General features: G+C 38.9%; 1 protein-coding gene across 1 annotated transcript in view; it reads left to right on the top strand.

Annotated features, from left to right (window-relative positions):
• The window catches only part of LOC103621258 (fibrillin-1), a 127,317-nt gene that overhangs the window by 25,073 nt on the left and 87,477 nt on the right, over nucleotides 1–14,767 (top strand). Inside the window, exon 5 of the mRNA XM_017742633.1 lies at nucleotides 12,539–12,736. Within this exon, the coding sequence (XP_017598122.1) occupies nucleotides 12,539–12,736 (198 nt within the window). The remainder of the gene's footprint in view (nucleotides 1–12,538; nucleotides 12,737–14,767) is intronic.

Raw genomic sequence — 14,767 nt, 5'->3', positions numbered from 1 at the left:
TAGAAACACCCATAGTAAAACTCCAAATGAAGCACTTTGTTGTGCTTCTGTGCCTTTTTTCCCATAATTGTGGATTATCAAGTATCTGTGTATTCTCTGTAATTCACTGTTGTCTCCCTTAGGACTCTTAGAAATGTCACAACTCACTGTTTTAATCCAGACATCACAATTATAACTCTAGTCCCACAAACACTTCATTATGTTAGTGTGGAATAAGGACTTTTGGGTATCACAATGATGGGAAAGGAAGTGCAGGAAAATTCATGGCAGTTGAGAATTTGCTGCTGAAGACCCTGTGAGAGAAGGCAGAGAATTCTCTGGCCATTCTTCTCCTGCTTGTTTCAATCTTTGTTCCAGAGTCCTTATTCAGACACAGTTCCGGGTGATGCTAATTGAAATTTTGTCTGAGTTAGGACTACAGAAACAGATATGTTGTTACATGCTGTGGCATACCTGATGTAATATGTGGTTAGCCCCCCTGTAAATATCTATATTTTTTGCCCCTGTTTGAGTCAAACCTATTTTTTAAATGTGTCTCTTTCTCTCCACATGTTTTCATTCTCTCTAATTACGGGGGTAGCCTAATATCATAAATGACTCTAAGTACTGATTAACAAGTCAGTCCCTAATGGTAGCTACACAACCTTGTCAATGGGAAAGTACTCCTATCCTCCCCATATGTGTTTTCTCCCTTCATGACAGAAATATAAATCCCATGTGAGAGGGCATTTTTCCCATGTAGTAGCCCATTCCATTCAAGTGAATATCATCAGTCCTTCTCCTCTAAGATTTTAAAAATTTTTGGGTTGCTTTTACACATGTGTATAGATATATTTCTGGGGGAAAAAAAAGTTCATAGCATCTATTGAGTTGGAAAATTAATTAGACGACCTAATTGACTGTGCATGAGTTCCTCTGTGGAATGTGTTCTGCTGCTGTTGCACTTGCCCAGCACAGAAAATCTCAGGAACAAGTTCCTCTCGTCTTTTACTAGAAACTGACAATTAATTGAACATTATAAAACCCCCATAAAACCCTAGAACAGTCCCCACTCCAAAAGAGAAAAAAACCCAAACCCAACCAACCATAAAACCTTGAAGAATCATAACACAAAAAAACTTTACATGAAAGATCTTTTCTTATTTTATTAGAGTAATGCCAAGAGGCCTGAACTCAGCTTGAGGCTCCCTTTATCATTCAGAAAACGTAAGTCTGTGTCCCAAAGGCTGTGTAGTCTGAAGAGGAAAAAGCCCCACCAGCATCCAGAGGTATTGGCAGCCCCATGTTCCACGTGGGGAGCTAATATACAGGGAGATTAAGTCACTTGTGTAAGGACGTACTGGGAGTCTGTAGCAGAGTCTGAAACTGAACCCAGGTCATCTCAGTCCCAGCCAAGTGTCTCAACCACAAGACTCTCCCTCCTTTTCAGTATGTCAGTGTAGAAAGTAGGCCAAAAAGCAGTTTCCAGCCTTTAATACACAGCATTTTGCAAGGCTGTGAAGTATTAAGTATTAGACAGGCATCTGGATCAGCAGCAGTTTCTGCGGATACTTTTATCTGTAAACAGAAGCAAAGCCTGTAAGGGCTTTGTAAATTTTACATGAATTATTATTTTATCGAAAAATAACATAGTTAAATTTACAAAATCTGTACTTAAATTCAAGGCGTTTTAATGATTTTTAAGAATGGAAAATGTGTTTAAAGGACTTCTGTTGTCTGTGGCTCTCTAATTTTCATGTGTTTTAGCTTCTGGTGGTACTCATCCATCACGAGGCATTAGCAGCGATGCGTAGCTATGCCAGGCTGTGCAGGGCGCTGCGGTGTAAGCTCAGGAAGGGAGGCTCGGGTCGCATGACAGGCTAACGCTCCAGTGTTATGCAAAGGTTAAGTACTCCTGTGTTGGGAGTTAGTGAGGCTTGCAGTTTGCTGACCTAAATCTGAGTGATTCCTATTATGTTGAGTATTTGCTTATCTTTTGGAGCATCTCTGTGTAGCCAGGGTGTAACAAAACTTCAGCTTGCATCTGTTGTACCCCGAATGGAAGAGGATAAAAGAAGTGCAAGTATGAGCAAATAATGTACATGTATAACCATCCGCCTTCTTCAACTGGGCTCTCCCATTTTAGTATGAAATCAGCATTAGTGTGTGGTAGCATACAAAAAACAGGCCAGAGCTTGTTTGTTCCCCTCAGTATGCTAGTTACTTATTCATAGATACCTGGCTTGTTTGCTGAACCCCTGATTCCTTTCTCCCACATCCCCCAACTGAAAATTACTTATCTAATTCTCACTGGCTCTCATGTGTGTTCTGGAGCACCACTTTATGAGCTCCATTATTTGAAACCATTAGTCCCAGATGTTGTGTGCATTTACACAGACAAATTTCAGTGATTGTCATGGAAAAAAAAAAGATCAGCTTTGATGGGATTTATGCAGCATGAAGGTGAGAGGAACCTTGTTTTCTAAAATAAGTGATGAGAAATGATTCAAAATGATGATCAGTGTAGTGGACCATTCAGTGCACATGACAGTTTCCAGGATTCTGATGCTATTCCTCATAAGCACATAATTAGTAAAATACAGTTGGAGTGTGTCCCTTTCAGTGGAACCACTATGGCCCAGCTTTTGACAAGAGGCCTCTGCATCTGGGTGGGTCTCTCTCTTCCCTGACACCCCCCAACACTGTCTGTTTTCTATGTGAGGGGTGTTCATGCAGTCACAGGCAATGGGATTCCCCCACTGAATGATCATTTTCTCATCAAAATCGGTGATGTAACTGGGACCTGGGCTTCATGCTGAATGTCAGGTCTTGGCACCAACAAAACCAAGCAGTTCTATCTAACAGGGAGGAAACAAAAACCTGTAAGGATTGTAGTCTTAGATCTTGGATGTTTCTGTTAAAGACACTCAGGCCGGTGACTGTTTCCAAGTTTTAATGATTTGTCCCACATGTGGAGGCAAATGAAATCTTAGGACCTGACATTCCCTTCAACAAATAGAAGAGATGCCAGTTTCCAGTGCTGAGGTAAAAATAGATTTGTTAGCCGCAATATCTGTTAGACTAAAATAACGTATACAGAGCAAGTGTGATGGGTAAGGAAAGGCCAAAGGCATCAGCCCAGATGCTATTAAAAACTTAAGAAATGTTAAACAATATGCTAAGAATGTGGAGTTGCTTACACTTTCAGTAAAGGCACAAAACCTTTCCCATATTTATCTAGAGTATTCATGGTAATTCAAAGTCTTTTAGAGGGACTTGCAGTTGTTCTTGACAAATACCTTAAGACCCAAAAAGTGCTCTTCATCATATCACTAACAGGAGTCAGTAAAGACCTTTTGCTCTTCTCTCCTGCTGCATGCAAGTAAGAAGAGAACTTGACACCAAGTTTGAGAATTGTGTGTGGATTAGTATCCCTTCCTCTCGCCCTCCTTCCCGTTTTAAGATACTTATTATTCTGTGCTCTCTCACTGCTTGGGAAAATCAGACTTTTGATGTGGTTTTACAAAGAGTTTAATTGACAATTGTCATAAATAGTTTCTATAATCTTAGATTAAAGATGTGATGGTCCTCAGTCACTTGAGGCCAGTCATTAACTGACTCTGGGGGACATTTACCCATTAGTGCTAAGCAAAGAGAAGATTCCTTCAACCAAGTGGTCAATGAAGACAGGAATGACAGAAGACCTTAAAGAAATAATATGAGTAATGAAACACATGTATTAGCAGCTCATGTACTTCATATTGGTGGGTATAATATATATTTAATAAAATTACACTTGTTTAGTTGAAAACTTGTGAATCAAGATTGGATAATTTACCTTCTTGGTTTTTTACTTCTAGTAATAGAAATTGAATACATGTGAATTCTAGAGTTATGGCATGTATTCTGTAATATTTCAACAGAGATACCTTAGACTTATTCAGAGTTAAATAGTGCACGTTATTGCTGTGTTTATTTTTGGACCACAGTCTTAATGCAAATCCCATATATGTGGTTATGCAAAATGATCCAGATTCTGGTCATGATTACACTGGTGTACACACAGAGTGATGCCACAGTTTCATTGAGGAGGGAATCTGATCCTGTAACACAGAGGGTTGCATGGTATTTCAATTAAGTAGTTGATGTGTTTCACCATGGAGTTAGAGGTGAGGTATTAATGTCTGAAGCAATTTTTGTACATTATTGACTTACATTTTTAACACTTCCTGAGATTTTTTGGTGGGTTATTGTGCAACCACGAAATGAAATAATTGTTAAAATATTTCTCTAAAAATCAAATACTCTGTGTTGTCACTGTTTTTCTGATATTTTTCATGTCTTTTTAGCTGGCTGTATAAAATATAAAACTCTATGTTACAGCCTTGCTCAAGAAGAACAGTATTAGTTATTCCGAAGTCTTTAGGCTAGTAAAAAAAAAAATCTTTATTTACATCATATCAAGTCTGTCATTGCTAAAATCATATCACAAAAATACATGTATATGAGAATACAAAAACCTGAGTGGTTGAAGAAATTTGGCCAGGGAGCTGTCTGCTATATGGAGAAGAGTCTTTACAGGGATACAATCTGTTTGCCCCTTCCTTTCATTCAGTGGAAATTTTCCACTGTTACAATTTCTCAGGAGTACTGGTCTTTTTGGATTATGGAAAAGAGGGAGCTTGCTTCAGACAAGCTTGATGATTCCTGTTATAAAGGAGTAAGATACTGATTGTTCTAATTACCTTGTACAAGAGCTGCCAGGACTTCAGAAGTTCAGAGTTCTGTTAGGACCACAAAAGCTATTTGTGTAGGTATCATTAACATACCATTACAACACCCAAACCATCATTATTACATTTACTGCCTTCCCACACTGAAAGTAAATCGACTTCTCCCCATTTCTGCTGTGTGTTTACTCCTGCTGTGTCTCACTGAGCTGGAGCACTGGAAGTTGGTTCCCTCTCTCCCTCTCATCTCCCGTTTTTATTTATAACCCATTTTCAGTTCTGGACTGAGTTTCATTCCAGTGCTCTGCAACTGCATTCTGTTTCATGGCTCTGCAGAGGAGCATTTATATTTTAGAAAAGAAAAAGTTATTTCTAGTGTATTGTACCACTCCATCTCCTTGGTAAATGTGAGAGTTATCTCTTTAAATCGTACACATTGCATTGTCTGAAAGCATTTTCCCTCTCTTTGGATGTCACTCTATGTAATATTCTGTAAGGCATTAGGATCTATTTTTCTTACACAGTTTGCACTACTTTTGGATAGCCGAAGTTACTTTAGTCAGTGTATTTTGGAGCCAAAGAGAAAAAAAATACCCAGAGCTCGTCTACTAGGTTTGTCTTTACCTTGCTAGTTAATAGTTAATATTTTGTGGTATGTAAAGAGAGTTTCTATAACGTGGCACTCCTAAGAACACTTTTTAAAAAATAGTAATAAACTTCAGCCAACTTGTTCTTTTTAAGTGAAACTTGCACAGTTCTGTAGTAGAATTCATTCTCCTTAATAATCATCTGGTCTTGACAATAAATATGTCACCAAAGCTAGTTACTTTTTAGCAAAAAGGGAGATGAAAATTAAGTCAGAATTTTATTTAATTGTTGCTAGCCTGTGAAAGAAATTGGAAAAATTAAAATCTACAAAGACAGGGTCCTTTGCAGCTTATACAGCAAAGTAGGGTAGACTAGAGTGTGTCAGGTAACTGACTATTCAGAAATGAGAAGTTATTCTACATTTAGCTGCATTGCTTACTGTTTTCTTCATCATGGAATAGAATAAAATGTGGTAACAATTTTCTGTATTTGGATTGCTGCCGCACATAATTGGGAACAACAGAGCTAAGGCTTTGATTTTGGTGAAATGCTTAGTCTGCGTGTTGGATTAAAATGTGTGCAACAAATCACTCCAATTCTGTAATAATAATTTCTGAACACTATTTTTTTTATTTTATTACTGTAATGTTATTACTTTTCAGTTACAGACTTTGAGAACTGGGTCAGTTGCATGAACAAAATTGGCATGAAAATAGTTGTATATTTGTTCTGGAAAATAGATTGCCAACATATGTTATAAAATAGCCTGAATTGTTCTGTGCATCAAATGTAAGTGATAATGTTAGTCTCATATTATTAGTAAGCTATTAATTCAAAGTCCTGTTCTTTAACCAGTATCCTAGGAAGACTAGGTAATATTTGCTAGATAGACGTGTTAAACAGATCATCTGTGCAGAAATGGATTTGTGAAGCAGCTTACGGAATGGAAAATAAATTCAGGCTGAAGTGTGCCAGCAAGTCAATATATGAGAATAATTTGCAACAAGCAAAGGTGAGGAAGACATGAAGGAATAGGGTCATCAGATTCATGAATTAAAGGGTAATATTCTTGGGGCTGGAATTTATATGAGGCAGTAACTGACTTTTTGGCTGCCTAATACAGCATACAGAGTTATGGTACCAGTGTTAGATACTGCTTCCATGGATGTTCTTTACTCTTGTGAAAATAACAAGAAGCAACTTGGTGGTTGTCCGCAGCACAGCTGTAGTATTTTGAGACATTTCTGCTGCCAGGTTTATATCCCTGCCAGAAACAGTGCCTGAATGGTTGCACTCCGAGTCCCTAGTTCCAGTGACATCTTAGCACTAGCCAGTGTTAAATCTCAGCTGTTTGAGCTCAGTGCTGCACTGTGTGCTGAAGCAGCTGGGAAATGGTCTTGCTTATATGTGAAACCATCTCTGGCACTGGAAGGGAGCAGACAGAAGTGGCATGGTGATAATTTCTTCACATACCACATCCAAATCTACCAAACCTCATTGGTGAGAAGTGTCAGACATCATAGGAAATAAGTTTTTAAATATTTACAGAGTTTTGTTTTCTTTTCTTCTGAACACCCTCTGATATCTTTGCCATGTACTTTCCAATGATGACACATTGGGATCTGACTGGGGTGAGTAATGGTGTCTGGCTGGGGGGAGGAGAGGACAGGGAGTGCTTAACAGTGAGTAATTATTTAAGGAAATGGCCTGTGTGGAAAGAAAAGTGTGTTGTGATTGGATGCATTTATCAACTGGCCTTTCAGTGTCACCTGTGGACAGAGCATTATTGTGTCTGCGTTTTTAAATAGTTGGAAGTCAGTTTATTGAGCTAACTTGGGAATGTGTTGGGGTCTGGTCTTGATTCGGTCTGTGAATTGAGATGTGAGACATGTCCCCCATTAGAAAAGATGGAAGTAAATGATAGTTATCCCATGGTCATCCCTGAGCATGGTCATTCACTTTTCTGACCAGCAGTTAAAAGTCATAAGGTCTTGTATGCGAAATACCATTTCATGATCAATATCATTTCAAGTCTACAAGCAACTGACAGGGCCATTTTGCAAGTGGAGATGGAGTTACAAGCTCACTGCTCTTCCCTATTTCCTTTGTATGGTGACACACAGAGGTTTGCATTAATTTTATATGAGGTGTATGTATGTAGAGCCTTCTGTTGGTTCTCTCTGTCCTTATCAGGAGATTTTCGTATGTCTGAAAATACCTAGAATCACTTTGATTTTGAAATTAAGCCTGAAGTGCTAAACCTCTGTGTTCTGTAGCTCCCTATATGCTATGGTGATGCTCACTACTACAGTGAGCTTGGTCATGCTGTTCTCTTCTGTCAGCGCCAAGACTCTGTGCAATTCTTTGAATTTTACTGCAAAAATTCTCATTTCAGACACAGCACATCCTGCCTTCTGAAATGAGGCACATTATGGTTTTCTCCATCACCTCCAAATGTATTGCTGCCTTCTCTGAATAGAGTGAAATGACTGAAGTACAGTGAAACGTACAGTGATGGATGCTGGGTTTTTCCATTGACAGTATAGTTTGTATATTCTTTGGCTGTGTGAGATCAGGCTCCAAAGGAGCATCCCTTTCCTGACGTGTGGCTGAGCAGTGGCACAGGCTGCCAAGTGCAGTGGGTCACACCTGGGCAGTGCTGAGCAGCTGTGCAGAGATGAGAGGATGTTTCTGCCCTGTGCAGTCTCTCTTCCAATGTCCCTCTTTTATCCCCAGCTGGTGTAAAAACCCAAGCAACTCTCCGAGCAGCAGAAACAAAAGTGCTGCTAGGCAGGAAAATAGTTGGACTAATGATCAGCATTAAGGCACTTCACTTGCCTTAGAGCCCTTTCTGACTTTTCTTTCATTATTTGTATGATAATGGAATATTCCTTTCTTTCCCTTTCCCCCTGTACTCAGGAAAGGGGAAGTTGCTGGTTTGTGTTGCCAAGGGGGGTTTCAGCTGCACAGCAGTCTTGGCTGGATTTGGGGGTTCATGCCAGATTTTCCCCCTGTGAGGTGCTAACAGCTGGGAGGGACTGGGTTTGCTGCTCAGACCGTGCTGCATCCCGAGGTACCGTGTGAGCTGTGCATGCCGTGCGCAGAGAGCTGGAAAAACACCGCTCATTTTATCATTATCCATTTTTCTGTGATGGCAAGAGATGGCATTTTCCTGCTTCCTGTAATGAGGTCTTGATCATGGCTTGCTGCAGTCTCATCCTTTGCACCCATTCAGTTTTTATTTATTTTAAGAGAGGTGAAGGAGTCTGTCAACCTCCCTTAACAGGTGGTTATCCGTTTGCAAAATCAGGCTGTTAATTTGAAACATCAAGACAGGAGATTTATAGTGAATCCTAGAGGGAAGAGGGACCAAATTTCATCCAGCATCCTTGCACTAGCATAATTGTGTAATCCAGGTTCCATTCATTCACAATGTTTTTAAACTTTATTTTTACATTAAAAACTATATTGTGCTTGAAACCAAGCAGAAGTTATTGTGAACAGGGGGCTTAAGATGTGTGTCTGGTGTCAGAAGTCTTGCACTATCCTGGTGCTTGTAGTCTCTTCGGTGCTGTCCACAATTACTTGAAATAATTATCGTTATTTATTGCTGCGCCAAGACTACATATTTCAGCAGCCTCTCTGCTGCTTTTAGGGATATAAAGGATCTTTTGAGAAGATAACTAAAATTATTTGATGGTTCTGACTGCAACGGGAATGAGCTCTAGATCAAAATGCAACTTGATTCTTTCCTGTGGAATTAATAAGCTGCATTGTTGCATGGTGTAAACTGGTGCCATTCTATTGCCCTCCTGCTCTTTCTGACAATATATGAACTTAGTGTGCTTTTACCATTTCTACCATCTTCTGAGTTGTCTGAAGCTCCTTGTGGTGTTATTCCTTATCAAAATAACTAAGAAGTTTGTAAAGAAGCAGATAAAGTTGTTAGGTAATGGTGGCTACTGCCTTACTGAAGGCTGCTTGCATGTGCTGAAATTTTCATTAGAAGTGACTTAAAAGATTGGAATTACCAGTTGCACATTTTAAAAAAGTCATTTTGCTAAAATAATTTCAAGCTTCATTCTTCAGTTAAATTGAAGTTATCCCTAAGAAAAGGAAAAAACAACCCATACAAATTGCATAATAGGTTTTCCGGCTATATTTTCCCTACTTCTCTCTTTCCAGCTCCTGAGTGATCACTGGTACCTTGTGTTTGAGCTTTCCTTATTGAAGTACTTTGAGTAATCACAAATGACATGAATGTGTAAGGAACCTTTGTAGCAACAAAACAAGGATTGGGGTTTTTAGCTCATATCCTCTTTTCATTTTGCCAAAGTGTTAGTAGAATCACACTTTCTTCTCTTAGGCCTTCATCTTGTAATAAATAAAAAAATCTTAAACGCACTATTTCAAACACTTCAATTTTAAAGCTCTTTTTATTTGGCCTCTGTATAAAAAATGGATTGGTGTGTGGATTTCTCTGTGGCCTTAGGCTGGTGTGTACATTCAAATTATCTTTTTCATATGCATTTTCTGACTTCTAGAATTTTCCATTAAGACCAGAAAAGAAAATCTTGTGAAAATGTGGAAGACCGTATTTGAGAAAGTAGAAGGAAAGCTGTATTTAGAAGAAAACTGAGTATTAAGAATAAAATTTATCAAGGCAAAATATTAGGTGAAAATACTCTGTAATTCTCCATACTAAAGTGTTATGAACTTGAATAATAACAAATAGGAGCCAGACTTGCTTGGTTTTGAGTGCATATTTAACCCACATCTTGTTAGTGAGACCTTGTGGAAAGATTTGCATGATTATGAAGTTAATTTCATTGGGCTCACCATATTTCTAAGGCATATAGCCACTGCTAAGTCATTTATAGCTTGAAAGCAAACAATTGTAAATGCTGATCCATTCATATCCTACCATAAAACACAAGATGGGTTATTCACTGCTGTCTGCCGCGTGCTCTCACTGCGACAGAGAACAGAATGAGTCCTTTTTAACCCATCTATATATAAATGGCAGAGGGACACTCTACAATGAGGGGTTTCATTCTGGGGAGGTACTCGGAAGATTTCCTGTTGCCAACACAAGACTATGGCATTTCTAAAGAAATTGTTGTCTCTTGTTTTAGTATTTGGGGTCACAACATTGGGAGTTTTGCATAGAGTAAAGCACAAAGTCTTATTTTGATCAAAGATGAGAAATCGATCTGGGAAATAATTTTTTTTAATTGATAGGTATAACGGATCATGACTTACTTATTTTAATTTCTGTGTTGAAGGAATAAGATGAAGCTGGTAATATTTGGGTTTGTACTGCATGCTTCCAAAGCTGCATTTCTACAGTGAGAAAGAAGGCAATGTAGGCTTTAACAAAAGCAAAACAAGCCTGTTGAACTGAGAAAATTGAAGCAATTACAAAAAAGCTTTAAAATAGTGAAAAACTTGGTAGAAGCTGTAGTGTAGAAAATTAATATGGGAAATGAAGGGACAGAATAAGAAATACCAAGCCAAAGAAAGTTAAGATGATGATAAGGAATTAGGTAATCAAGGGCAAGAAAGATGCTATCAGAGATTATGATTAGTTTTCATGATGAGGCTGATGGAATTGCTAGAGAAGGGTGGGAGAAGTGTTCAGTAAATGTAGCTGAACTGTTTGGAGGGGATAGGACAGGGATTTTGTACTTGAAATCTGATAGCCTTTCAGGCTGAAATTAAATAGCAGGAATTGGATTTACGTATTTTTATACAGCTAGTCCAGCTAACCACAGAGCCTGAAAACAGCTTTTGGGTTCTCACACGTTAATTCTCCACAGATCTGGAAATACAAGACAAATTTCTAGAGGCTGAAAGAAAATCGTTGATGATCCAGTATTTTAAAAGGAAAAGAGATTATCTGAGTGATTATAGGTGTGTTAAACAGGCAAAAGATAGAACTGCAATTATCAGAGTGATACAGGGTTAATGAAGAGTAAATGGTATTTAGTGTCATTTAGTACAAGTTCATCAGAGAAAGGTCCTTTGATGTAACTCGATATCCTTTCTGATATCATCGTGTTAATTGTGAAGATAACAGTAGCAATATAGCATTATTGTTTGCCTTACAGAATTTCTGTAAGCCATTTTATTAATTGTATCAGAATGGCTTGATTAATTATCAGAACTACAGCATGTGGACACAGCATCTCTGGGTTGGATGAAGATTAATTAAATGATCGGCTTCAGGGTGCATCTGGTGTGGGGAGATAGAGCAGATGGGAAAGACGTCCATTCTCGCTTCTGCCCTATTTCACACTTTTTAACAATGATGTAGTGAAAACATATTATTGTTAACAAAGTTCAGATGTGGCGTGAAAATTGGAGGAATTTATAATGTCATGACTCTAAGGCAGTGTGGATTGCTTAGTGACCTTGGCTGAGGTATCTGGTAACTTCTTCAGTACAAACAAACAACAGGTTCATAATTTGCTGGCTGTGCTTACAGGATGCTGGACTCTGTCCTGGTGCACCATAACAAAAAAGCATTTTAGAGTTGCTTGTGAAGAATGAACTGGAGTGTGCACCCCGGATGTACAGGAGACAGCAGGAGTTGGCAGTACCACTGTTTGGCTTTTGCCCTTGGAGGATGGAACAAAATGAAGCCTACTGGTGTTTCATTAACATCTCAGTTTGGTTCTGTCTGTTGGCTAAGTGGCCTGTCCTACCATAAACAAATCAAAGCAGATGTGTTCCACATGCCCTCCATGCAGCTGTAGGCAAAGCTTGCCCACATATCTGGTACAGCATATGCCTGAAGAGCAGTGAAAACTGTCCTCAAAAAACTTCCTGCAGACTGTATTTGCTTCCCTTGAGCCTCGTTTGAGAACAACCATCCAACTTGTGGAAATAAACATATCCTAACTCTTTTATCAGTATTCTTTTAAATAATAGGCTGCATATTTAAAATAAACTGATGAAAAGACCCTGGAAAAAATATTATGAGTCATTAAATGAAGCAGCAAAGGGCACCTACAGATGTAATATTCCTGGTAAAATAGTCGCAGTTTATATTTTCAGTGGATTTGAATTAAAAAGAGAGAAAAAACGTTCTCTGTAGACCACTTCTGGCATAAATTGTTGGGTTGGTGGGCAATTTGTGTGAAAAACAATTGCCTTAATGTGCTGTTGTTTTGCTTTACTGTGAGGTTTGTTGTGTATTTTTATTGTGATTCTGATCAGGTTTCCTGTTTTTGGTGCAGATTACAGGACGGGCCCTTGCTTCACTTTGGTAACCAACCAGATGTGCCAGGGCCAGCTCAGTGGAATTGTCTGCACAAAAACCCTGTGCTGTGCAACTGTTGGGAGAGCGTGGGGCCATCCCTGTGAAATGTGTCCTGCCCAGCCGCATCCCTGCCGCCGAGGCTTCATTCCAAACATTCGAACGGGAGCCTGTCAAGGTAAGTTAGCAGCAAAGCTTCCCCAAAAGCTGCTGAAATTGTTACTGGATTAATCTTAATTGAGTTACACTGCTGTGAATAACCTGTCCTAAGCCATTCTCAGCTATATGTGTGAAGAATGGAAAAACACTGTCAGATGCATTACTTCATGATTCAGTGAGTGCCTGATGTTCAAGTGAGTACATTAGTAACTCAGGTCATGTGGGAGCAGCCAGCATCTTAATGAATTTTTCACTGCCAGCAGCCCTTTCCCTTGGTTCTGTAATGGTGTTTTTAAGTATACCACTCGATCATTCTGTGGAGGAATTTGTTTTGTTTCAGAGAGCACTCAAAACATGCAAAAATCAATCTATGGCAGTACTGCCCCATTCATCTGGTGTGGGATTTTTCAGCTAAAAGTTGTTTAATTTGGATTCATCTTGGATGTCTTATCTCTTGAGCTATATTGCTTTGACCTGGAGAAAAGTGCCTGTCGTGCCATTTGTAATGCCCTATTATATATTTTATACAAGTTTGGAAATGCATTTGCATTTGTTTCAAATCATAAAATCCACCCAGATGTTGCTTACTTCTTTCAGAGCATGCCTTACCATAGAAAGTCCTTACACTGCTTTTGGCTTTTAGTCTAATACTTCCAGCTGTATAAATTCTTTTATTGTCTGGATGTCTGGCAGGAAACAGGAGAAAGTTAACAGGGGCAACTATGTATTAAACTGATGTGGATTATACGTTCCCAGCGCCATATCTTTGGGGCCAGTTTATTTCAATCTGTCTAACATTTTCTAATAATTTACAATATTTTTGAAAATAGGGAAGATAAAGATTATAAATCAGTGAGTGATTTTATATAATCATGAAATTCCTATGAAGGGACTTCAAGGCATTCCATTATATTAAAAATGTAGATACCCTCTGTCACAGGCCAAGTCGTGGTTGGTGCCTGCAGACAGACATGATGAACTTCAAGATGGACATGGTTGTGTGCATTGCATGATGTGCCCATATTTTGACCTCAGTGATTTTGTTCCCCCTCTTTCTGTAAAGGTCAAGACTAAATTGTGCAGAAATCTGTGAACTGAGGTTCTGGACACTTTTGAAAGCCTATGTACATAAATATGTGGCCCACACCCCTGCACTTATGCCACACCTAGTTATATCCCTCTTGTTTGTGTCAGGGGAAAGCTACAGTGAACTCTCTAATGGGTTTGTGCAGTTTGGAATAAGGATACTTCTGCTTACTGCACATTTCTTAGCAAACAGCTACATTGATGCTGATCTCTGTCTGGTGCCAGAACAGTTTTGGCCCTGTACATTTGACTTGTATTTTCCAGTTTTCCCTTCGTAAGTATTGTGTTTGTAATTTCAACAGATCTTTTATGGAATCACATATTAGCTTTATTTTTCAAGCAATTGTACTAAATTCTTTTGAAATCACATAACATCCATTCAGACTGAAGACATTTCAGGGATTTCACATCCCTATTCAATCTAAATAAAGGAAAACAGGTTAAATAAAATCCAGGTTCTCTGAGGAGAAAAAGGAATCATTATTATTGTGTGGAGAAGTCAGAAAAAATAAAGCAGAAGTGAGGGCAAGGTTATTTTCAAAAGTAAATAGAATATCACTGCCCAGAGTTTGACTTTGGCTGAAAGTTAAATTAATATCACAGGCTAGATTTTTAAAGATACAAAGAAGAAAAATTAAACCAAAAGGTGGAATTTTGAAACAGACATCATGACTCAGAAGCCTGACTTTTGTTTTTTTTAGTTTTTGAGGTTTTTTTAAGTCAGTACAGTGCCATGAAGTCTGGCTGATGACTGTTACTAAAGCACAGCCCATTGCTGTAGCTCAAGTCCCAGCAGCAGTGTGGTTGAGTCAAGGCTGCTGAGGCTGTGCTGGTTCTTTGACCTCCCAGCACAGTGGTTCCCTCAGGGACAGCTCTGCTCTGCTGCTGCTCCCCAGACCTGGATTGGTTCACCCAGGGATCTTTGCATAATGCTTTGCCCTGTGCTGCAGATATGCCCCATGGC

This window comes from Corvus brachyrhynchos, unplaced genomic scaffold (assembly GCF_000691975.1).
Source record: "Corvus brachyrhynchos isolate BGI_N302 unplaced genomic scaffold, ASM69197v1 scaffold97, whole genome shotgun sequence".
Lineage (NCBI taxonomy): Eukaryota > Metazoa > Chordata > Aves > Passeriformes > Corvidae > Corvus > Corvus brachyrhynchos.
This window is presented reverse-complemented; position numbering and strand designations above follow the sequence as displayed.